At 42.8% G+C, this 26,652-nt stretch overlaps 1 protein-coding gene across 2 annotated transcripts in view; it reads left to right on the top strand.

Moving 5' to 3' along the window:
* Window positions 1-26,652, top strand: part of dnai1.2 (dynein, axonemal, intermediate chain 1, paralog 2) — a 99,054-nt gene that overhangs the window by 14,425 nt on the left and 57,977 nt on the right. For both annotated transcript variants that reach the window (XM_034167086.1, XM_034167085.1), the window contains exons 6-16: window positions 2,087-2,142; window positions 2,241-2,396; window positions 2,503-2,562; window positions 2,653-2,784; window positions 3,275-3,359; window positions 3,456-3,570; window positions 3,957-4,000; window positions 4,166-4,413; window positions 6,728-6,817; window positions 7,706-7,793; window positions 7,956-8,035. In XM_034167086.1, the coding sequence (XP_034022977.1) occupies window positions 2,087-2,142; window positions 2,241-2,396; window positions 2,503-2,562; window positions 2,653-2,784; window positions 3,275-3,359; window positions 3,456-3,570; window positions 3,957-4,000; window positions 4,166-4,413; window positions 6,728-6,817; window positions 7,706-7,793; window positions 7,956-8,035 (1,154 nt within the window). The remainder of the gene's footprint in view (window positions 1-2,086; window positions 2,143-2,240; window positions 2,397-2,502; window positions 2,563-2,652; window positions 2,785-3,274; window positions 3,360-3,455; window positions 3,571-3,956; window positions 4,001-4,165; window positions 4,414-6,727; window positions 6,818-7,705; window positions 7,794-7,955; window positions 8,036-26,652) is intronic.

Below are 26,652 nucleotides of genomic sequence, written 5' to 3'. Positions count from 1 at the left end.
ACTTTCATTCATTCATTCATTCATTCATAAAACATGCACTTGACTTTTAAAAATACTTTCATCAATCACCTCTGGAGACTCCTGGCCTGAACAAAACACACAGTCTTGTTAGCCACATCCATCACATCTTCTGTATTTACACTCTTCCCACACAACCCTTTCTGGTGAATTATTTGACCTTTCAATTCCTGGACTTTTTTGGGCATGCAAAGGTGATTTAGCCAGGAAGTTTGCATCATAGCTCTTGTGGATTGTCTTGAAATGCCGCTCCAAATTCCCTTTCTTTGGTAAAGTCACAGAGTTATGAATTTTTGAAAATTCATTCAATGTTAAAGATAGGGATTTTTCCAATTTTCCAAGATTTTTCCTGACTTTGACCTTTGACTTTGAAAATTTAATCAGTTCTTACCTATCAGGATATAGAATCTTCAGTAAAAATTTTGTAACGATACATGAAAAATTGTGGGGTCCAGGCTGTTCAAAAACAAAGACAAACAAACAACAACGAGGTCTAATAAAGTTGAAACAGTGAAACAAATTTGTATTTTTTTAATTCCTGAAAGCTTCTGAGGGGAACAGTGTACTCTTTCAATCACATCGGTTATCTTGCACAAATTTGAATATTTGGCATTTCTTTACCAAACAAGCGCATAGTCTGCACTAACCCACTGGGCCCTAGGCAAATGTGGATCAGCTTACCATTGACAAGTTTGCTGTAGAAATCTCTTCAAAAGTACAGGTCAGTAATTTTGGCTTTTTGAACCCAAAATCAAGAGACTTCTTTGGGTCACAATGCTTAATACTCATATCAAGTTTGGTAACAATCAGGTAGTTAAAAAAAAGTTAGCGTGCTCACAAGAATTTTACAAAGCACAGTTTGACCTGCAGAACTTTACACACATGGACACAGAATTAAGTGTCAGGGAAAAGACTGTGCGGAGCTTGAGAGTGCACGTTATGATGATCAAAAGTACAGAGCATCTTGTCAGAATTTGAAAGGCACTTTATGAATTTTGCATCCATTGAACCTGTTGTCAGTTTTCTGTTTTCCATTTTGGGGGAAATATGGATGTGGACTGTATGTCACCCAAAGTGGCAACTTGAGGCCAGTCCTAGGCCTACTTGTGCTTATTCTTTTCACCATGCACATTTACTTCAATAATGCATTGTTATTGTTAAAACTTTATCTTTGTGACAGAAAATTGTGTTATTATATTGGTGCACAAATTGTGGCTATGCTATGGCGTTCAATATGGCTTGGTAGATCTTGATACACTGTCAACTTTAAAAGTAGATCTTTGTTCAAAAAAGGTTGGGCACCCCTGGTGTACATATATGTTCCGCTCCTGTCCAAACGGTACCTTGTAACTGAGCCAAACATGGCACACAGATACTTTGACTTACAGGGAGTGACACAGGCTATTGAGCACTTTAGTCACAGTAGTAGTAGAGAGAGACACTTTGTGCTGCATCACCATCAGCAAGTGTGCTAAAATGTTGGTGTCATATTTTTCTGTTCTCTTCTTTTTCTTTTCAACTTTTTACCTTTTCATTTTTATAAGTAACAGTAGCAGTAGCATAGTAGTAGTAGTAGTAGTAGTAGTAGTAGTAGTCCTGTATTAATAATAACAACTGTCTCTTTTTGAGGCAGCTTTAGTCACTCCCTAAATGTTCTCTGAATCTGGGATAGGTGGAAGGTGATAACTTTGTTGGTGAAGATGAAGTGTTCATTTCTGGGGCGGGTAATCGGCCAGTTTATTCTCACTGACCTAGAAGAAAGACATTATTTGATTAACCAAAACCAAAAACACGAGTGTTACATTTTCCAGTTATGTTACCTTGTAGACATATCAATGAATGTTACAGAAGCAGGAGCGCTGAGTGACAAGAAGGTGTCTGCAAGTCACATAACAGTGTTTCAGTCACTCATAGTGCAAATTTCCTCAAACCAGGATGGACAAACTATTGCATTTCCTTTGCTCATGTTGTGAACTTCAAGATATATACACAGTGCTAAAAGAAAATTGCTGACAGCTTCACTTCAACAGTGATTAATAAAGTTGAGGGTTTTTTATGGTGTTTTCAGAGATAGTAGCATGTGACTCAGAAGCAGTTCCTGAAGAAGAGGAGCCAGAAACCCCGGTGAGACAGTGCCTCACTGAGCAATTCGTATCACCATCTAACAAGATCAGCAAGGTAAGACTTGAGATATGAAACTTTTCAGTGTTGATTTTCTACAGGCTACACCTGTTGAGGATGGAGGTGAAGCAGAGGAAGTAGGAGATTATGAGAGGACAGAAAGTGGTCTCTCCAAAGACAGCACAAAGGAGCAGAAAGTGACTAATCAGTTCAACTTCTGCGAGAGGGCCTCTCAGACACTCAATAACCCCCTGAGGGTAGGGAGCACAACAGCAGTCAGCCAAATCTTATAGGAGCATATTGTGTCATATCATAATGCGCAGCATTTACATTTTACAAAGATCTTCCAACTCTTTGTTGCAGGAAACAATGTGTCATACTGAACTGCCTCCATTAGCCACCTTTTCTGCCACTGCTAATCAGGTTGTAGATTAAAATGACAGACATGTTTTCACACAAACGTTATAGCTTGTGTGGTTCTTGACCATGATAATCCCTCTCCTCTCTCTACAGTGGGAGATCTATGATGCCTATGTGGAGGAGCTGCAGAAGCAAGAAAAGAATAAAGAAAACCAAAAAGCAAGACAATTAAAGAAAGCTAGTGATGACAAAAACAAAAGGAAGACAACAGTGATGGAGACTCGTGTAAGTTGACTTTTTGGCTTCATTTGCCTTGTGCACCATATACAGGTATGTACCAAATTAATTTATTGTATCTCTATGTATTCCTGCTGTTTGCGTTTTGGAAGCTTTTCTCCCAACAGGTGGATGTTCCTGTGCACTCGTGAATTTCCCATTCATAAAATATAGAAATTTGACACTTCATTATCTTACACTGCTGGAATGTTGCACTTTTGATATGTTTCTTTTTTGCTTTATTTTGCAAGTATGGATTTGAAATGCACATTGTTTGTTTTCAGTTGCTGAATAATGATTTCATAAGAATGATTATTATTTTTTCAACTCTGATTACCAAATGATGTAGAATTCACAAATCCACTCTTAACTTTTCAACTGTTGCTGTTGCAATGTGGTGAAGATAGTTTGAAGAGGAAGGGACAGTAAGAATTTGGTTCCTCTTAATTTATGTGTTTGAAGTATGTCTAATCAGAATTTTGTCATATTGCATTTATAGAGTGATGACATCTCCCAAGTGACCAAGGTGACCAAGATTTTGGAAGGAATGGTCCATCAGAATACATTTGATGACATTGCACAAGGTATGTTCTGTTAAAACTTGTCAAATGACATCACAACCTACAATTTTATTGTTGCACTTTCTCCTTTTATCTCTCCTATCTTTGAAACCTTTTCAGATTTCAGGTACTACGAAGATCCTTCTGACGAGTTTAAGGATGAAGGCACTCTTCTGCATTTGTGGACTTTCCAACATGCCAAAGCTAAAGGACTGTCTGTCACTGCCCTCTGCTGGTCAGTTGCTGCATCAACTCTGATGACATTATTAATAAATTGAGGATGTTGCAGCAACTACAAGGAGAAAAATATGAATTGCAACAAAAGTAAAATTAATCTAAATTGCATCAGGTGATTATGATTATGCTAGTGTGTATGCCAACACTGGGTAGAAAAAATTAATTAGACTACAAAACAGCATAAGCAATGCTCAACAAACAAATGTCAGTCAAAACCAAACTAGCACAATGCTGATCTTGCACAGTAAGTTATGGCATTTTGTAGAAGAATGGTGTGAGGGTTTTTTTCTAACTTACTGAGAGAGGGTCATTACATAAAACAACTCTAGGATCAACTGTCCTTATTAAAGGTCATCTTATGCTTGCATGGTGTGTTCTCGACAGGAATAAGAAATATCATGACCTGTTTGCTGTGGGAATGGGATCATGTAAGTACACAAAATAAAAATCAAGGCTGAATACTGAGCAGTTGGATACATGTAACAAATTCATCCTGATTAATCCTCATGGAATGTTCTCTGAAGCCACAATGTGGTACTTCTTCCTCCATTATGTATATTGTTACATCCTCTTATCCATTGTCTTCTCTCCAGATGACTTCAGAAAACAGGGGTGTGCCATGCTTATCATTAATTCACTGAAGAACTCCACCTGTCCAGAGTACATTTACCCCACCAATTCTAGTGTCATGTGCGTCGACATCCACGAGGAGCATTCCCACCTGGTTGTGGTCGGCTTCTCTAATGGCTGTGTGGCTGTGTACAACTTGAAGAAAGATGGAATTGAACCCATGTACAAGAGTACAGCTAAGACTGGCAAGCATACTGACCATGTGTGGCAGGTGAGGGCTCTGAACGGGTTAATGAAGGAGCACAACACGTGTGTGGTTGTGCCTAATTACCACCAAATACACTACTCCAGAGGAGATAACTCAGTGAGTAAGGAGCTGGTCTATATGTTACCTCAGGTGGAATCCTGCTCGTGCTACCCGTCTTGAGTCCGTGGACAAAACACTTAACGGCCCAATTTACTAAGATCCCAGATAATGAGTGCTGAAATGCATGGTTAATTCAAACTTTTGCGTGTTGGGGTGGAGACAGTTTTGTGAGGGATGTAGTAAGAGTAAATGCAGTATGTAAATGAGTATCTTACGCATGTTAATGGTTGTAAGCCCAAAAGGAAATTAAATCAATTACTTACGTTACTTGATGTAGGTGCATGGCACCTCTTTATCCAGATCTGATATACCTGGAATACAACTCAGTACTCAAATAGCCGTATATTTTATTGATTTATCTAATGCTGCCTATATTATATTTACTTTGATTTCCCCAATGTTGGTCAAATGTTTTTTTTAACTGATTACACGCTTTGCGGTTTCTCGTTGTAATTGAGAATTTCCTCTAATCCAAATGTGACCTTATTTTAAACCATTTATTGCTGTAAGCCCTTCTGCACCTTCCGTTTCATTACGCATGAATTGAGGTTTATGTGAAAATGTTGCTTCAGAATGGAAGTGAGATATAAACACCAAGTTCTACCATCAAGATTCAGGAGACAAGAAAAAGTTAAAGATTTTAATCCACAGTCATAATGTACAGAATATTAGAACAGTCTTTGGCAGAGGTCCCATCACAACGAAGTGTGAATCCATCCAAGAAAGCAGAGGCAGAATCTTAACTCCAGCTGTCAGACAGGGAACATCTAGTGGTGGTAGTATCCAGATCAGCAACTGTAAGCAGCAGAGAGGTGAGTTAGAAATTACATTTTTTTTTTTTTAAATAACATGCACAAAGCTCTTGGGACTCCGGTAAGGGTGGTCGCATCTCCTCTTGTGTCCTCTCTCTTCCTTGATTTCTGCTCCAACCTTCAAAGTCCCTACTTCACTAGACTGTGAATTCTTCAAACTATATTGGATTAACCATGGAATTGATCTGCTGGTCTCTGAATACTATTGACACCATTTTTTTCATCAAGGAAATTAGGGCTGGGGGATCCTGCATGCCTAGATGGAACCTACCCTGCTGTTCTCAACACCTGGGAGAAATGGCGTGTTGTGTGCATGATACCACTCTCTGTGGAGGACGTTGAAGATTGATTTATATTTGGTTTTATCGTGGGAGGGCATTTATTGGTTTATGTGCTGCTCTGACCTGCTGGAGAATTGGCAAGACAGCCGCTACCAGAACCACGACCCCTCACCTGTCCGTCATGATTAATGAGTTGGGCAAGGCGATACATTCTCAGACTGCGTTAACCCTTGAACTCAGACTTAAGTTGGATAACATCTTGGAGCAAATGTATGCCTTGCAAAGGAAGATGTCGGAGACCAGGGAATACTCATAAATTGGATTTGGTTGGTCAGAGGAGCTGCAAATGTGCTTTCTCTGCTCAACTCTAAACACGCCAGGCTTATCAGCCTCCGAAGGTTAAAATGCCCTGCTGTGTTCCTCCAGAAGAATTTCTACGGCCTTGGTGAACCATTTGGCCGACAGTTAGTCTGATATTGTCAGGGCAACTCCAGACATTATGCACACATTGACAAAAAGTGATACAAACTTATCACACTGATATGAACTCATCTCATCTTCACTCATGACACATGCCCCATCTCTCTCCCCCCACCTCTACCACCCTCCCGCTCCCACCTCCACCCTGCCGCTCCCCCCGAGTTCTAATTCTGATGTGTACCATTATTATGTTCAACTTGTAATAATTGCAGATTAATTGTATTTTTGTCTGAGGTGACTGTGTGGGAAGAAATTTCGTTGCACTTGTAATGATAATAAATCTATCTATCTATCTATCTATCCATCTATCCATCTATCCATCTATCACATTTCCTATTGGTCGTCACTTGATGACATAAAGGGGTACCACTATCTTCCTATTAGAGATTACAGGTTATTAGGTGAATCTAAATGAAAATGTTGAAATCTCAGTCTTACTGGCAGGACTTACTCTCTGCTACATTTGCAATATTCCACTAATCTAATGCGGCAGAGTTACATGTGCTATAGAAGACAGCAAGCATTACTTCAAAATCATACATTACACACAAACAAATATCTTTTTTTTTTCTGTTATTTTATTTATTTATTTAATTTTTTTTAGGTGTTCATCTCATTGATCTGTGGGACTTGTATTTTCTTCAGGTGCGCTGGCAGAAGGATGATATGGACAACAACCACAACTTCTATTCTGTCTCATCTGATGGCAGAGTTGTAGCTTGGACTTTGGTCAAGGTTAGAGATGAAAACACATTTGGTTACACCTCTCCACTATCGATAAGTCTCTGTCACATCAAGTCTTATTGTCTGAGAAGGTAATTTGTTCTCTTGCTTTTTTGTCTTTTAAAAAGATGAATACTATTTTACCAGAATGCAGTTGCAACACTTTAAAACCCTATGTCATGGTGTATTTTTACATACATTTGTGGTCAGACGTTTACATATATACTCATCATAGATATGATTGCCATGGCAATATGAAGTTTTCATTTATTTATTTGAGCGGTTCTTTTTCTGTGGCATGATTGTGGGTAGCATTGTGGCTTAGTGGTTTGCATTTTTCATCACCACTCTTAGCTTCATAGCAGAACAGAATGGAGAAGGATTTTCTTTCACCAAAACAGGTCAAATCTAGACTTGCATCTCAGATGTACCTTCTGGCAATTTGTAGCTAAACTTTCAGTTCTTCTTTTTAAGAAAATCCTCCTCTATACCACTTTATCATGAAGCTGTATAACTGGTGATACAAAATGCAAAACATGCACTCTGCACAGTTTCTCCAATCACAGCCACATAAGCCTGTAACTTCTTGTGGGTTGTCTGGGTGTCTTGGTGGCTTTCCTCACTCCTCTCCTTCTTGCACAGTCACTCAGTTTTTGAGAACTGTCTGCTCCATGCAGATTTACCATAGAGTGCCATACTGTTTGTATTTTGACATAATTGATGCAAATAAAGTCCAAGACATATTTAATGGCAGCTTTACCATCAGAGAGCCTCGTCCACAACTACCACAAAAGACTCTAAGCTGTCATTGATGTTAAAGGGGGCAACACACGGTATTAAGAACAAGGAATGTAAACTTTTGATCAGTAACTGCATCAAAGTGTGTTTGCATGCACACAGAATGAACTGGTCTTCACAGACATCATCAGACTGTCACTGGATGGTGTTGTTTCTGAAGGGCCAGAGGGAGAACAGCAGCCCCTAGTCGGTGAGCCGAGACTCTTCTTCCACATTTTAATTGTCATTTCTCATCCAAAGTACTTTAAAATGTATTTAATATCACTAATGTCACTGTCAATGCTCCATATGTCAGGTGAGAGTCTGTAACGTTGCTTCACTAATTAAAGCACTTGGTATCTCTTGTTTGCAGCTTGTGGTACATCGTTTGACTTCCATAAACAGATCGACTATCTCTTCCTGGTTGGCACTGAAGAGGGAAAAATACACAAGGTATGAGACAAGACACTGTCCTGGCTCACTGGTACAGGTCACTGCTAAAACTGCATCAAGCATGTTGATGATGTAATCATGAGAACTAGTAGGGAGGTCACAGCTCAAATAATATCATGATATTCACGGCCATTTTCATCATTTTGGTGCCCTTGGTAAGATGTGAAGGTGGGCCTTCCAGTGAAACATACACATATGAGTGACACTATTGCTATCTTTATTAATGAACATGTACTAATCATCATAATTATCTGTGACCCTTAATTGGAATAAGCGGGTTCCGAAAATAAATGAATGAATGAATGTTTGCTCATATCGATAAAACAATATCACGATAAATCAGTCCGAGCTGAGCTTTCAGCATCCGCAAAGCCACACTTAATGCTACTGCAAGTACATTGGTTTTGTCATTACTTTATCCCACTGTGGTGCAGGAACTATAGAAATGGGCTTCATGTATGTGGGTGTCCTTGGCCTTCACTGTGCAATTACTCAGCACAAAACTGTCAAAGACCCAAGATATTTGGTATATGAGGTCATCTCTGCTCTGTCCTGTAACTCCAAGGGGCACTGATCTACTGCCTTTACTGTGTCAAATCAGGGCGGATTTAAACATAAGTGAGTGCCCAAATACACGTCTATCCACAGAATCAGTTCAGCAGGAGACACCTCTCCTTCGAGACATCTCTCGTTACAAATAAGCTCATTTTTCAGTCACCTAAACATACTGCCATTTGTGATTGATTGATATATATATATATATATATATATATATATATATATATATATATATATATATATATATATATATATATATATACGAGGTCTCTTAGATAATAAACCGACCCTTTTATTTTTTTTTTAACTATATGGATTTGAATGACATGCGATTACACCAATCATGCTTGAACCCTCGTGGGCATGCGTGAGTTTTTTCACGCGTGTCGGTGACGTCATTTCCCTGTGGGCAGGCCTTGAGTGAGATGTGGTCCCGCCCTCTCGGCTGAATTCCTTTGTTTCACACGCTGCTCGAGACGGCGCGCGTTGCTTTATCAAAATTTTTTCTGGACCTGTGAGGAATATCCGAGTGGACACTATTCGAGAAATTAAGCTGGTTTTCTGTGAAAAGTTTAACGGCTGATGAGAGATTATGGGGTGTTTCTGTCGGTGTAAGGACTTCCCACGGAGCGGGACGTCCTGCAGCGCTTCCAGGCGCTGTCGTCGGCCTGTTTCGAGCTGAAAACATCCTAATTTAAGGCTTAATTCACCCAGGACATCGTGAGAGAACAGAGAAGATTCAGAAGAGGCCGGCATGAGGAATTTATGCGGACATTCCACTGTTTAAGGACATTTTTTTAATGAAAGACGTACGCGCAAATTCGCCGAGTCGTTTCCGTGACGACTCGGCAAATCTGTGTGCGCCGCGACAGGAAAAACACCTCCGTGTTGAAAACCATTTGTAGAATTCAGGCGGCTTTTAATAGCTTTCAACAAGTGAGTAACTGAGAAATTGTTTAACAGCTTGGGCATGTTCCAACTTGCCCGTTAAGATTTCCAACGGAGGTGTTTTTCCTGCCGCGACCCCCCGCGGTCGGGTCCAGCCCGACATGCGACTCTGCCCGCACGTTCTTTCATTACAAAATGACCGTTAACAATGGAATGTCCGAATAAACTCCTCATGCCGACTTCTTCTGAAAGTTCTCTGTTCTCTGACGACTTACTGCGTCAGCAGAGCCTGAAATGTGGAAGTTTTCAACTTGAAACGGCGAGACGTTGCCGCCTCGAAGCGCAGATCGCCGTCAGGCGCCGTGGACCGTCCTTAAAGCGACACTACCAGACCAAAATCTCTCATCAGCCGTTAAAATTTTTACCGAAAACCAGCTGAATTTATTGAATGGTGTCCACTCAGTTGTGCCTTACAGTTTTGAAAAAATTTTTATCAAACAAAGCAACAGTCTCTGAGCCATTCCTAAACAATGAAAAAAATCGACGAGCGGGTGGACGACTCCTCACTCAAAGACTGCCCACAGGCGAATGACGTAACCGACAGGCGTGAAAAAACTCTCGCATGCCCACGAGGGTTCAAGCATGTCTGATGTAATCACACGTGATTCAAATCCATATGGTTTTTGAAAAAAATAATAAGGTCGGATACTTTTCTAATAGACCTCGTATATATATATATGGAGCAGGAATTCAGTCAAAATGTACAGTATGCTTTTGACAGTTCTAATCAGTACTAATCCAATGGAAGCGTGCACAAAGTCCTTTATAGTATAGTATAATGTATAGTAACAAGCTCGATTACCACAAATTATTAGTACTCTAAGAAGCCCCGCAATTCCTTACACATTAAAGATTACTGACTGCATAGAATGTGCGGCCATATTGTTGTGTGGGCCGCCCGAAGAGGGGGTACTGCTGGCCAACGCCAGAGGGCGCCCTGCCTGTAGTCGGGTTTCAGGCACCAGAGGGCGCAGTTACCACCCAGGAGCCAGGACTGACAGCTGTCAGCAGTCATCATCACTGCACCATAAAAACCTGGAGGAGACACCACATCTCTGCCGAGATATCAGCTTACCTTACAGGTAAACTCTCAGCCGTTTGACTGTGCCGTACGCACGTGTTCTCTTTCTCTGAGTTTTGCGCGAGTACCTGTTGACTGCTGTCAGCTGGGAGCTGGGTTTGTGGTTAGTGGAGGAGTGACGTCTTCACCCCTCACTCCAAACCGGATAAGCAGTACTTTCAGGTTCTTCCCGAACTGTGTTCCTGTGTAGATGGTGGAGGTGTTTTTCCCACCCTATTACAGTGAGAACGTGTTTTGCTGACTGCTTACTGGGTGTTCACACCCACCCTTAACCTGTTTTTGTTCCTGCCAGCAGTACCAGATCTGACAGCTGGAAGCAGAGGCCACCTGGGGACTTGAGACTTGGCGGCTTCTGTATACTGCAGGTCTTTGTTGGCGGCGGAACCTTGTGGGCCCCGGCTCTTCTCTGGATAGGCATCTCCTACCCTCGGGCCTGCCCACACGTCACTTATTGTATCTTGTGATTGACTGTCTAAAAGCAGTATTCGACCTGTTGTGCACATTTGCCGCAATAAATTATATTTATTGGATTATCTATTGACCGTTCATTTACGCCCCCCTGTTGTGGGTCCGTGCATTACACTTTCCCCAACACATACCACAGCGCTGTATATAATAACTAGAGAGTGCAATTGCAATGCTGCCTACGTAACGCAAATGTGCACGGGAGAGTGAACCGCCACTTTCAAACTGAGCAAAAATATTGACAAAGTGCCCAGATGTGAAATATTTTTGTGTGCATTTTCAGTGCACGAGTAAATACATGAGTGAATACACAAGAAAATAATGCTTACAAAATACATGTTAAAATACCGTTCTTACCTGGGTATAGAGCCAACAATATTAAATTACATTAAATTATGTAAGGAAAGTATTAAATTTACCCTGACACCCATGCATTCCGAGATATTAGTATAGAAAGTTTACATGGATCCAATATGTTCCAGCTTCCAAATTCTGCTGACATGACAAGGCATAATATCGCGAACCTTACCAAGAAGTAGTATATGCAAGTATATTTCAAGTATACTTCTAGTTTACTTTTTATATAGTTATAAGTACTATTTTTTGGTAAGGGGATACACACAATCCAGATTGATTTTTTTTTTTGTCACGATGTATTGATTAATTTGTTTAGTCCATAAAATGTCATTATATGGTAAAAACTGTTGATCATTGATTCCCAAGATGACATCCTCAAATGTCTGTTTTTTTCTACATCCCAAATATGTTCAGGTTACTGTCAGAGAGGGGTAAAGAAACCAGAAGGTAGTCACATTCAAGAGGCTAATATTACAGAATTTGAACTTATTACCTGAGGCCAAAATATGGTCATATTGCAAAGGCCTTGCATCCATCTGTCCTTCTGTCTGTGCTCAGCATGAGTCCAGTCAGATTACTACCAGGATCTTCAAATTCACAAGGAACATTCTTGGGACACAGACCTTGGACACGTTCAAAGATGGCTAACCTTGACCTATGTTAAGAGGGCAAAAGGTCACATTCTGTTTCCTATTATGCTCATGCAGCCGACAGCATGAATAATGCAGATCCACTTTTCTTTTGGGGGGGGGGGGGGGGGGGGGAATTATGGGAAGGACATGGTGACAGCCAATCAGAGTACAGAGGCACCGTGGCATCAGAATCGGCTCAGAAACCGCTGCGTTTCTGTGTAAATCTAACATGTTTCTCCTATATTATGTAAAAGCTAGTGAGAAATAAACACTTCTACAACTGAAAATGCTGTTTTTGTAACCTGATAACACCTCTGGAGTGATTTACAAGACATCTCGCGGACATCAGCGTGCACGCACATCACACATGGTCAAAGGTAACTTCCGGTCTTGCGCACACGCAAACCCTCCTGCTGACGCCATTAAAAGGTAAATAAAATATTGTTCATGATTGATTAATTGATCGAGTTTATTATGCAACATCACACAGCCAAGGGTATTTTAGCATTGTGATATATTTAAAATTATAATAAAGGATTATTAACTGAGTGCGAGGTCTGTATGGGAAAATATCAGACTGAGGTGTTGACAGTACTGACCAAGCGTTAGCGAGGTCCGTGCAAAAACATTGGGGTCTGATAATCCTGTACAGACCGAGCAAGTGAGGTTAATAATTCATTTATTATATGGCTATTATATATAAACGCGCAAACTTACGGTATTGTCCGAATATGAAAGCTACCGACTGGTGCTGGGTTGAAAACATCGATTCGCCGATTTTAAATCGATTCTCATTTTAATTCCCACAGATTGATGTCATGTATTGTGTTTTGTCCTATATTGTGCTGTTGGGTTTTGTTTCTGGATTATGTTGCTTTTCTGGCTGGGTGTGTCTTGCTTGGGTTTTCTGGTGCGCATTTCTCTTGTCTGCCTTTCTTTGAGCTTGGTGGGGGGCGTTTCACTCTGGTTGGTCACGCCTTGTTCTGGTCTCCGCAATGCCTATCATTTAGTGCGGATCAGACAGGGAGATGAATGGAAAACTGCTTTCAATACTCCTACCGGCCATTATGAATATTTAGTCATGCCCTTTGGCTTAACCAATACACCTGCAGTATTTCAGAACCTGATCAACGACGTGTTACGTAATTTTCTAAATAGGTTTGTGTTTGTGTATCTTGATGATATCCTGATTTTTTTCCCCGGATGCAGAAACACACTCTCGACATGTGCGTACAGTGCTTGAGACCTTGTTACGCAATTAATTTGTTAAAGCAGAAAAATGCGAATTTCACAAATCCACCGTATCATTTCTGGGATTCATTATTGCACCAGGGTCAATCCAGATGGACCCAGCTAAGGTAGCCGCTGTGTGTGATTGCACAACCCCAAAAGACCGCAAGGAGGTCCAAAGGTTTCTGGGATTTGCAAACTTTTACTGGAAGTTCACACGAAATTTCAGTTCAGTAGCAGCTCCTCTGCATAATGTTACCTCATCCCTCCGGCCCTTTTGCTGGACACCGGAGTGTGACAAAGCATTTCAGGTCCTAAAGAAATGCTTTACAACGGTCCCTGTGCTACTCCTCCCTGACCCCGCCCAAAAGTTTGTGGTCGAAGTGGATGCCTCCGATGTGGGGATCGGACCCGTTTTGTCTCAGATCCATCCCACTGATAAGAAATTACATCCCTGTGCTTTTTTGTCCCGAAAACTAACTCCGGCAGAGCGTAATTATCACATTGGCGACCGCGAACTGTTGGCGGTCAAAGTGGCCTTGGAGGAGTGGCGCCACTGGTTGGAAGGGGCACAAGTACTGTTTTTGGTATGGACCGATCATAAAAATATAGAATATCTGCGCTTGGCGAAACAACTCAATTCCAGACAGGCTAGATGGTCTATTTTCTTTAGTCGTTTTAACTTTGTATTATCATACTGGCCCGGAACTAACAATGGTAAACCCGATGCTCTCTCTCGACGGGAAGAACCGTCGGATGAATCAGCAGAACCTAAGTCCATCTTGCCTACATCCTGCTTCCTTTCAGTCCTTACCTGGGACATTGAGACCAAGGTACGGTCCGCGATGTGCAGCATTCCTGTACCTCAGGACTGTCCTCCGGGGAGGCTGTACGTGCCAGAAGCCCTCAGGGGGAAGTGATTTGTTGGGCACATAGCAGCCATTTTGCTTGCCATCCAGGAATTAGAAAGACAGCCACAATCATCCGGGAAAGGTTTTGGTGGCCTCGATTACTCTCCGACGTCACGGAATATATTGGGGCATGTACTACCTGCGCTATGTACAAATCTTCCACCCGACCACCTACCGGCAAGCTCCATCCGTTATCCATTCCCACACGACCTTGGTCACACATCTCAGTGGACTTTGTTACCGGATTGCCTCCCTCCAAGGGACATACTGTAATTCTTATTGTTGTTGATCGACTATCCAAGATGGCCCATTTTCTACCGCTACCTAAGCTGCCATCAGCCAAAGAAACCACTGAGGCCTTGTTAAACCACATGTTCAGATTACACGGTTTTCCACAGGACATAGTTTCTGATCGAGGCCCCCAGTTTGTCTCACAGTTTTGGGGAGAGTTTTGCAGACTCCTGGGAGTCACCTCCAGCCTCACCTCCGAGTATCACCCTCAGGCGAATGGACAGGCGGAGAGGGTCAATCAGGAGTTAGAGAAGGGACTACGGATTCTCACCTCACAGCACCCGGCCTCCTGGTCATCTCAGTTAGTGTGGATAGAACTCGCACATAACTGTTTGCCATCGGCTTCTTCCGGTTACTCTCCTATCCATGTATCACATGGTTATCAACCTTCTTTGTTCTCATCCACAGACTTAACCTCACGGGTGCCCTCAGCTCTCTCCCTTATCCTCCGCTGCCGTCGAACCTGGGAGCGGGCTCGTCAGACGTTACTACGTTCTTCGGCGGCCTACAAGGATGCGGCCGACAAGAGGAGATCACAAGAACCGGTCTACTCCCCAGGGCAACGAGTTTGGCTCTCCACCCGCCATCTGCCCATCCGTGGTCTGCCGAGGAAGCTTGCTCCCAGGTTCGTAGGTCCGTTCCCCATCACAAAGGTTGTGATGGGGAACCAGTCTCTGTACGTCTGCAACTGCCCAGGTCTATGAAGATACACCCCACCTTCCACGTCAGCCATGTCAAGCCTGCCCGGTCCAGTTTCTTGTGCCCTCCGCCCATTCCCCCGCCGCCAGCTTTTACGGTACGGCGCCTCGTGGGGTCTCGGCGGCATGGGAGGGGGGTGCAGTATTTGGTGGACTGGGAGGGATATGGGCCAGAAGAACGCTCTTGGATCCCCTCTCGTTTCATTTTGGACCCTGGACTGATCACAGACTTTCATGCTCGGCATCCTGAGGCCACTGGGCCGTCAGGGGCCGGCCGTTGAGGGTGGGTCCTGTCATGTATTGTGTTTTGTCCTATATTTTGCTGTTGGGTTTTGTTTCTGGATTATGTTGCTTTTCTGGCTGGGTGTGTCTTGCTTGGGTTTCCTGGTCCGCATTTCTCTTGTCTGCCTTTCTTTGAGCTTGTTGGGGGGTGTTTCACTCTGGTTGGGTCACGCCTTGTTCTGAATCTTTCTGCACTTATCTCTGGGAGTATTTAAACACCACTGGTTACACTGGTTTTTTTGCCTGATCGTTGTGTCCTGTGCCATCGCTTCTAGCTCTGTACCTTGTTTATTCTAAGTCCTGCTTCCACGTTGTGTTTTGACCACCTTCCTGTTTTATTGACCATGCCATTGCCTGATGTTTTGGATTTGTTTGCTTCTCTTGGACTGCCTCTCTGTGTACCGAACCCAGCTGAGCCTTTCAGTAAACGCCTCCTTGAACCAGAGCTACGTTGTCGAGTCCTGCATTTGTCTCCAGCCTTCTTTGTCTGACAGCCCTGATAGAACGATCAGGCCAACAATGGAGTCAGCGGACTCAAACCCGTTCCAGTCGGCAGTTTGTCACCATAGCTGCCAGCTGGCAGAACAAGAGGACCGCATCACTGCTTTAAGCGCCAGAATCTCTGACCTGGTCAAGAGACAGGACGCCTTCATGTCCTCAGTGATCACAAATCGACCAGCTTATTGCCACCCTGACACATTAGGCTCCGTCCGCCTCGGCTTCCACCAACCAGCCGCTTCCAGGACCAAGTGCTGCCCCGCCGGTACCTACAGCTGCCCCTGTTGTCTGTAACCAGTTGTCTCGACCTGAGCATTTCTCAGGAGAATCCAGAGATGTCAAGCCCTTTCTTACACAGTGCGACCTGCATTTCGAGTTAATGTCAGCAATGTTTCCGTCCGACAGGACGAAGATAGCATTCATCATAACTCACCTCACTGGCCGGGCAGCGGCGTGGGCCTCGGCAGAGTGGAGCAGGCAGTCTCCGGCATGTGGATCACTTCAGGCGTTCAAGACCGCGCTCCTCCAGGTCTTCCAGCATACGTCACCGGGCCGTGAGGCAGCCCGTTCCTTGATGCGTCTTCGGCAGGGAAACAGACAAGTCGCCGACTGCGCCATCGATTTCCGTATTCTAGCAGCGAAGAGCGAGTGGAGCCCGGCCGCACTCCCTGCCGTTTTCTTCCAAGGCCTTTCGACGCAGATCCAGGATCAGCTGATAGCGGTCGATCTCCCGGAACAACTGGATGAGCTAATCGCAATCCGTACTGATCGCCGGCTGGCAGACCGGCCCCGACGAGATGTGCGCGCCTCGTCCCAGCGCTCGGAAACTTCGTCCGCTCATCACACCGGGTCCTCCTCCTCCGGCTCCAGCTCGTCTCACGCAGCTTCAGAAGAACCCATGCAGCTGGGACGTATCCGGCTGACCACCGAGGAGCGGCAGCGCCGGAGAGACCAGGGCTTGTGTTTCTATTGTGGTCAGGCGGGTCATGTGGTCATGTTCAGTAAACACCTCCTTGAACCAGAGCTACGTTGTCGAGTCCTGCATTTGTCTCCAGCCTTCTTTGTCTGAGACCCTGATAATTGATTCACACATCCAAACATAGATTTTATACATATATATATATATATATATATATATCAGTGACGGATGCTGGTCTTTCAAGGAGGGAAGCTCAGTTTCGGCCTACATCATAAAATGTGTCGGTTTATTTATACGTAAATTCTACCCTCCATTCCTTTTCAAGAAAATGATCTGTGACCCTGTCATACCAACAAGGCGTCTTTTCCAGGGACTTGACTAGTGTCCTCTCAATGGCCAGCAGAGCTAGGCTGCTTAAACGGCCTTGGCCCATGGTGTTGCGGGTCTAAGACTTGAGCCACTTTAAACAGGAGAAGCTCCTCTCTACACCTGCAGATGTAGCTCCAATCGTTGCCACTAATGACAATAGTTTGTACACCTGAGGCATTGCACTGTCCAACTCCATGTCTTTCAGAAACAGCAAGAAATCACATAGCTTTCCCCTGTTGCCCAGCAAGTCCTGGTTTGAATATAGGATTTGAAGTTCAGACCTCAGTCTCCATGAATCAAAGAACTGGCCAAAACTTTTCAGGACACTCTGAAATGCCTCCTCTGGAAACACTTGTCTCATCTCATCAAATTTCCCTGGATTGACCAATTCCAAGAAGCACAGACTTTCTAAATTTGCAAAACGCCGAGGTAGCTGCTCTGTGAGATTGTCTAGGATGGCCATGTACAGATTTCTGTAGCGCTCCTTGGATCCTGTAGTTGTGACAGACGGCGTTTTCTCATGGGTTCAGTTTGTGGGTCTGATGTGAGATCTGCTGCTTTGGCATAAACAGCTTGGAAAACCCCTTCTGACCTCTTCTCTTTGACAAAAGCAAGAAGAGACTCAATTCTTTTCTTGCAGTACAGAACATCCATAGCACTCTGCTGTACAATGTCAAACACCACATCAGTCTCAGAGAAGATTTGTTCATATGCAGTGATGCCGGTAATGCATTACTTAGTAACGCGTTACTCTAATCTGACCACTTTTTTTAGTAACGAGTAATCTAACGCGTTAATCTTTCCAAATCAGTAATCAGATTAAAGTTACTTCTCCATGTCACCGTGCGTTACTATTATTTTTCATTGTGGGTCGACAGCAGCATTAAACTTGGTCTGTGGGCAGGGGGTCGGGGTTCGACTGAACTGCCCACTTTAAGCGAGCTGTGAGCTTTTCATCCACGGTTTTTTGCAGCTGCTCGACTCATCCTCACCTCTTAAAGCGCGGTGATCAGCACACCTGCACTTTTTTCCCTCCTTTATTTAGAATTCTGAGCTGAGCCGCACCGTATCGTCTTGTTAAAAACAGCTGATCCTCCGCGACGCGTCAACAACTAACACTATTTTCCACTCAAATGTACCTAAACTCTCTTTCTGAGGACCACATGATGTGAAAACGCAATAAAACTTTCTTACCTGTAAATCTGGTCCTGTTTTCTGCATAAATAAATGTTATCCATTCTTTGTGCTCAAACGCGAATCCAGATGGAATGGGGCGTGGGGCAAGGATGTGCCCCCCTCCCCCACCCCTAGATTAAAGGTCCACTTTTGAAGCCGTTTTTTACTACAACTACTAATATTGCTTAAAATAATAATAATTTTGACAAGTAAAATGTTTAGAGAGAATTTAAATGTTAGAAAAATGTTAGAATTTAATAGTTACATTTATAAACAATGTAGGTTTGAAATTGCAAGTTTTACAGTTACAGTGCTGTCAACAGTTAAATATGAGGTCAAGAAAGAGGTCTTTATTTTACTTTTTATAAAACAAGTATTTATTTTCATTGAAGTCAAGAAAGGGTGACTATAAAGTGAATTTTGGCAAAACAGGTATCATTGTCATGTTGATGTGGGTTGTTGTCAGCAGCTGGGGAAAGTAACTAAAAAAGTAACTACTAATCTAACTTAGTTACTTTTACAATTGAGTAATCAGTAAAGTAACTAAGTTACTTTTTCAAGGAGTAATCAGTAATCAGTAATTGGATTACTTTTTCAAAGTAACTGTGGCAACACTGTTCATATGTGTACAACATGAACACAAACTCAAAATCCTCCAGTTTCATCAGAAGGCCTTTGGCACAGTCTAATGTGTCTTCATCCATGGACTTATCTGCAATGATCATCTCAAAAGTGTGCAGGAGGGCATCATAATTGTTTGCTACAGTGCTCACTATCCGTGATGTGAAATTCCATCGAGTAGGAGCATTTCTGGGCAACCTTGAGCAGCCTGCAGACTCAAGAAAAGACATCCTCTTTGTGGATTTTGAGAAAAATGTGGCAAACCCAGAGAGTGATGCAAAAAATATTCTGCACTCAGATAAGCATTTAGCCCCCTGAGACAGAACCAGATTCAGTCTGTGTGCATAGCAATGCACAAACATTGCACTGGGGGCTATTGCTTTAACTTTGGCCTGCAAACCATTGAGAGCTGAAGCCATGACAGCAGCCCCATCATAGGTTTGCACCACAAGTTTCTCCCTGAAATTGTAGCCCTGCATGTTCTCATTCAAGACTTCAAAAACAGACTGAGCATCTCTTCCCCCAGAAACATCAAAAAATCCAATAAAGCACTCCTGAATTTTACCTGCCCTATCCACATAGCAAACAATGACAGAGAGTTGAGCATGGCAAGCTATATCAGTTGTTTCATCCACCTGCCATGCAAAAAAAGGGAGCAGCCTGGATTTTATCCTTGATCTCATCAGAAACAGTGGCTGAAAGAGCAGAGATCAAGTCATTTTGGATTGCATGGGAAAACACAGCTGATAACTGGAATTGTGTGGCCAGGACAGAGTCATATTTAGCTAATGTTTCATTAAACTCCCTGTAATTCCCCTTGTTGGATGATTCAGCACTCTCATCATGCCCCCTAAATGACAGCTCCTGACGGCCAAGCAAGGAAGTCACATCAGTAAGGCGGTTTAGGAAAGCTCTGTTTTGTTTAACTGCTTCATTATGTTTTGCCACTTGAATGCGAGTGCCTTCATTGACTGCATGCTCAATCCTGACTCTGCCCAGGCAACTTAACCTTGCACATGCACTCACATGTTCATTGCTTTTTTTCATGCCTTTTGTATGCCCTGTCAAAGTTGGACAGATCCCCAAAACCCACTTTTGACCAGACAACACATCCCTGAGATGGTTTCATCAAGAGACATGGCCAACAGTACATTTTATTTGTTACAGCACTTCCAGTCAGCCAGCTCACTTTGTCATACCAGGACAGCTGAAAAGACCTGTTACTTTTCCCCACCTTTTGCACCAAATTAATCTGAGGAGTTGATCTGCCCTGCTGTTTAACTCTAAGTTTTTCTTCATAAGGAAGACTATCAAATGGCTTCGCCCAAATCCGGTCCACAACATTCATATTGTCTGCCATTACGTGCAGCTTGCTACCTAGCTAGCTCACTAGCTGGGACTGGCGCGAAGCTAGTGTGAAGTGTGTCCGCCTGTGAGTGCTTTGTGACGGTGGAGGGGCTCAGCAGCACTCGCTGCTCGGTAGGGACAGAAACTGCGATAGAAATCAGAAAGAGTGATAGAAGTCAGTCTCCAAACACAAGCAGCTACAAAAAAAACCCCCCACCAGAAATAGAAGCTTGATTTGTCGCTAGTCGTTTTTAACAAAGAAAATGCCGCTAAGAGGATTAGGAAAGTCTCCGGTTCAACTCAGAACAGAATGAAAATTAAAAAATGCTCCCATGGATGGTTACACCAAAAGATCACTGATTCGCTCATTTCGCTGTCAATCAAAAAGGGATTCAGCCTCAGACAGATCATCCAGTCATCATGCAGAAGCTGAGCGTCCAGGCCAGCCGAGGCCAGCCCACTGCCCCATAGACCCCCAGAGACGCTGAGCGTCCGATGGGCGGGACAAAGCCCAGCATTTATCCAATGACTCGTCTCGTTTCGCTGCACTCTTTGCTTCGCTATTGAACTCTGTGGACGCTCAGCGTCCACACTGTTTAAAGCACTGTGAAGCTGCGGGAATGAGTGAGAGGAAAGCCGCGTTGTTACCAGTGATAAGAAGCTGATTCTGAACAAACGTTGAGCGCGTTGTAGCGCATATTTAGTCAATGACGTACACACAACAGTATATATTTGATCACTTATTTTTGGACATTTTAGGGGAAGCTGAGCTTCCCTTGCAGTCTTAGAGCAATCGCCTCTGATATATATATGAGGGTGTGAAAGTGATCTTTTCTTTACATTGATTGTGGACCCGCTGGTTCTGATTAAGAAGCAGCAAGTCCACAATTTATTCATCAACCTCTCTCAAGTCAATCATGATAATGGGGCTCTTGTCTGTTGCGGGCAAGACCAGACACTCCATTGTCCGCTGTTTAATTCATGCAGTAGTGTTTGTTTTTGTTGTTGTTGTTGTTTTTGTTTTGTTTTGTTCCTCATAACATGGCTTTTCCGTGGGACCACGCACGAAGGTTCTCTGGTGTGGACTGACTTTTCAGTCAATCATTTCCACCAGCACTCGCTGCATGGATGTGAGAGAAGACTGACTGAAAAGTCTGTCTGTGTGGATGTGGGAGAAGTTCTCCTGCAGTGTACCGCGCTGCAGATGCTAGTGTTTGTAAGGGAGACTGGGACCGTTTACCCACGGAATATTTTTAATTTTATAACTCTCTGAAACACTATTTACTGCATTTTGAGAGCCATATTTTGTGAAGTAAAGCCATAGTTTGTTTTTTTATTTTTATTACAGCCTTACTTTAAAGCCAAAAGAAACAAGGCATCAGGCAGGGAAGGGTGTAGAAATGTACTTGTGTCAGGACCAATGAACCAAGTACCACTGGTGCCCTCTTTTGGCTGCCCTGGATCTGTTCAGTAATTCTGCCCTTCAGTATGTTTGTAAAATAAAAATACTACTCTATCATTATGAGAGGGGGATTGGTCTGTGCCATCAGTCTTATAGCCATCATTAACTGCCAATATGTCATTAATTTGCTGTCAAATGTCAATATAATACTAGTATTATGTTGCATAACTAGACAATTAGGTACACCTAATTGTTAATTGTTACAACAGCTCAAAAACGGTTTTAATAACACTAACCCAAATCAATATCAGATCGGATTGAATCGAAATAATCAATTCTGAATCTTAAGAATCTGAATCAAATCGATTCTTGAAATTTGAATCAATACCGACCTCTTCTGCTGATGGTGTTGGGCTTGTACTCAGACCTGTTCCCTTTCTTCACCTCCGTAAAGAACTTGCTTAAAAGATGATCTGGTCATTAGTTGGTAAGCTTTCAATCTCTGTGGTTTTTCTGATGCTGTTTAGATATTTATGGATTATGTCCATGTCCAACTTGGTTTTTGTCATCGTGTTTTTTGCTTTCTGGTTTGTAACGAATGTGATACGTGATCCGGACCGACTGTCATGGTAACCATCTGATATGGGAAAATATCAGACCAGAATTCAGCCAATCAGAGCGCACATAGTGTCGTAGCCATATAATAATACATTGTCTTACCCAGTGGTCGGCACAGCTAACCAAAAAGTTAGCTTCAATAACCATTAATCAGATAACTGAAAAGCTATCTTTTATGATGCAAAACCAATAAACTGCTAAAAAATGTATCTTTATTACACATAACCGATAACCAATAATGCTGCGTTCACACCGGGCGCGACCAGACGCCACAAATTCGCATTGGCCGCGTGGCAACGGACGCGCCACCATCGCCCGGTGTGTCGCTCTGCTTTCACTGCAAAAATTCACCCCAGTGCATCATCAAATAGGAGGAGCTTCCATTCCACTCGCCGGCTCCGGTTGTCAGTCATGTTAACATGACGGACCTTGATCACACAGAGCAGGTTGTTGTGGAAAGCTGACAAACGTCATGAGACATTCCCAATTAGGGGAGTATCATTATTTGCTGCAGGAGCTGCATCTGGATGACGGCTGCTTTCAGCGGCCCTTCCGCCTCTGCAGGACCCAGTTTGAGGACCTCCTGTCCCGTTCACATGCGCACATGTAAACAATTAAAAAAAAAAACTCCGCTCCCCTTGCTGTGGGGCTGCTCCTCACTCTTCCCCCAAAAACTCTGTCATAATTGTGTTTATAAACCAATCACCATTTGTTTTATTATACATCTGTGTAGTTGATAAATAAAATAATCTTCACAGATGATTCGTCGCGCACGCATGTGACAAAAAAAGCTCCGCTGCCCCTGCTGTGGGCTGCTGCTCGCTCTTCCCCCAAAAACTCTGTCATAATTGTGAAATAAAGGACAAAAGGGACATAAGTCCTGCTCACAGGCTGGCTACCAGAGACAGGACATGTTCACATCCAACTCAGTCATACGCCAGACATCTCCATGCCACTACATATTCAGTCCCTGATTGGTCATCGCGGCGCGACAAGACGAAAAAGTTCAGATTTTTCAACCTGGGGAGGAGGGCAACGCAATGTGACGCGATGCAATATTGCGTCACAAACGCAGCAATCGCTCAAAATTGCTTCACTTGCGTCGCTTCATTCACGTCCATCGCGTCACTTCATTCGCGTCCATTGCGTCGCGCTGCATGGCTTGGCGCCACAACGCCTCCTTCCATAGGAATTACATGGCAACCTGTCGCTGCTGTCGTGCCCGGTGTGAACACGGCTTTAGTATTGATTCGGACGCAGCCACATCAGATTACACAGTCAGCTTCTGATAAACCAGTTTCACTGGCGTAGGGGCTGCTGGATAAATTCAAGGATCACAAACACAAAGAACAAACGAAAAATGAATAAATAAAAAATAAAACCCAAACACTGTCATCATCTTCCAAAAGCAGTAAAACACAGTAAGTCATAGTTTGTCTCGGTATTATATACACCATAATTTATGAGCTAAAAGCTGCCGCTTTTTTCACACACTTTGAACCCTGCGGCTTAAACAACCAAAATACGAAATTAACTGGCAGAGTAAAAGACACATGTAGGTAATAGAAATTCTTACCTGTTAGTTTCAGTGAGATTCATCTGAACAAATAATCCATATAATGTGTCCTGCTTATCCAAACGGTGTGTAAACAGTGAAGAGAAGTCCCTGTACACAGCTGCACCGTTAGATTTCCCCTCTCCCACCGAGTCTTGGCGATTAAATGATCCCGTGCCACAAAGAAATAAAATACAATAATGTGAAAATTAGTCCGTTTTGTTTTGTGTCGAGCAGCCGATAACACTGTAACATCCAAAGTGAAGCTGAACTACACTACCTACAATGCTCCCTGCGTCGACCGGCCAGTCACGTTTTGCGCTTAATGATGCCGCCATCAGCAAACGACAGTCAATCTGCCAAAAACGACTGATCTACACACGAAAGGGTTTAAAATTTTTACAAACATTTTTGATCATTAAACTTTGCTCACTTTTCCAGAAAAAAAAATGTTATCGGACTGAAAGTTATCAGAACTAAATTTATCGGAAGATAATTGGTCCGATGATGGTTTTTAAAGTTATCTGAAAAGCTAATCCGCTAGCAAAAACATTAGCTTCGATAATTATCAGTTATCGGATTAGCTGAACAGTGCCCACCACTGGTCTTACCACAACTAATCTTCACACAGTACATGGTGAAAGACTGCATCAAATGTGGAATAGATATCAGTGCAAATTACAACAGAGTGTGTGTGTGTGTGTGTGTGTGTGTGTGTGTGTGTGTGTGTGTGTGTGTGTGTGTGTGTGTGTGTGTGTGTGTGTGTGTGTGTGTGTGTGTGTGTGTGTGTAAAATGGAGGTTGGGGACTTGTTGGAGTTCTGCAACAACATCAGAATGGCATTATTATGATGCCAGTACACTAAAAACACCATGTCTCTTCCGAGATGAGTCACAAATGATGCATAATAATCATGCATGATTGCCACCTTGATCAAGCAAGTCTACCAATAAATTTTCAGAATCAAGACACCATTGTTGTTGCTGAGTCGAGTTGCTTGCAGTAACAGAGCTCTGCCTTGTTTTGGGGGTCAGAGTGGTAAACCCTCTGTGTTGATACCTTGAACATGTTGAGGCTATTGTGGAGTTTTTTTTTTTTATGGATCTAATCAATAACTTCATGTCTCTCCTCCATCATAAATGTCTCCATAAGTTCACACTTCCCTCACTGAGCAGAGTTGATGCTTGACCATTGTGTGGATCATTTTCATTGCCCTCTCAGACATCCTTGAAGCAGCCACCCACAACTCGAGTGTCAGGTTGGCAAGTGCATTGTGACCGAGTGTTGTCATCTATTCCTCATGGATAACTTTCAGTGGCTTGTTCTGCAGCATCATGATATAGATAACACAGCGCTGCTGAATCTCATCCATTGCAGGCAGTGCTAATAGCTAGTGTCAAATCAACAGCCAGACTGAAACAATTAGGGATTGTGACACTGAGTGATGCAGCATTGCTCACATCACATAGTGTTTCCCAGTTTCAGGAGATAATTTTTGAATGCCCATAATCTACAAATCTTAACACCTTGGCCTTCTGCCAGTATTTTGTTCATAAATTACTGCACTGTTGATATAAAAAATTTTCCTGATATTGTTCAGCAAACTGTAAGTCTTGATAGTTTCTGTGTGTCTCTGTATCACCCCTAAATTAAATTGGAATCACCTTGGGCCTTTGGGCTGTTTCCATGTATCAGTTCTGAAAAATGGAAACTCATTTTCTTTGTGCTGCAGCTGCATATCTCCTGCTGGGTTTGCACCCAAGAGGTGCACGAGCTGGAAAGTTTCCATTAATGGTGTGTGTGTGTGTGTGTGTGTGTGTGTGTGTGTGTGTGTGTGTGTGTGTGTGTGTGTGTGTGTGTGTGTGTGTGTGTGTGTGTGTGTGTGTGTGTGTTCATCTAGCCCCACTTAAGCCCCTTAGACTTGACATTAAGCTTCTGTAATCAATCATGTTATTGTTTGCTTTGGAAAGAAACATTTCTTTCATTCTCATCTATTTGCAGTTAGTGTACACTCATTTTAATAACATTAATGTGTTAAAAAAAGCTCGCTGATTGATATACACATACCATCTTTGTAAAATTGACTCTAGTGCTTAACAGCATGTCTGTTTCACATAGCCAGGGTTTGTACGGGTGCTTGAAATCCTTGAAAGTGCTTGAATTTGAATGTTATGTTTTCCAGGTTTGAAAAGTGCTTGAATTTTGGATAAAGGGCTTGAAAATGCTTGAAATTGGAATATTTATATTTACTTTCTGTCACATCCATCTCATGAATGATGATTTCCATTCGTAAATTAATAAGTTTTCCTCTCTTGTATCCCATACGGGCTGCACCATTGTTTTGTGGTGGTATGACTGGAGCTGCATTCTGATTGGTCAAAAATGCGAGCACGACTCAAACATTTTTCTAATCTCCGATCACAAAAGTGTTGAGTGTGTCATTGCGAATGTGCCAGACTTTCCTGTTTCTGACTGCAAAATTCAGCAAGTGTTTCTTTCCAGAAGTCGCTTTTAAACAACCAAAGTTAAGTCTTCAAATTAAGGCTGTCAATGAGAACTGAAGCTTCTGTACCAAGCTGAAACTAAACTCTGAAAATGTGATGATGCTTGTTTTTCTGCTGCTGGTAGTGCTGTTGGTACTGAGGGTGCACTTTTACACA

The sequence above is a fragment of the Thalassophryne amazonica genome, chromosome 3, assembly GCF_902500255.1.
Source record: "Thalassophryne amazonica chromosome 3, fThaAma1.1, whole genome shotgun sequence".
Classification (NCBI taxonomy): Eukaryota; Metazoa; Chordata; class Actinopteri; order Batrachoidiformes; family Batrachoididae; genus Thalassophryne; species Thalassophryne amazonica.
This window is presented reverse-complemented; position numbering and strand designations above follow the sequence as displayed.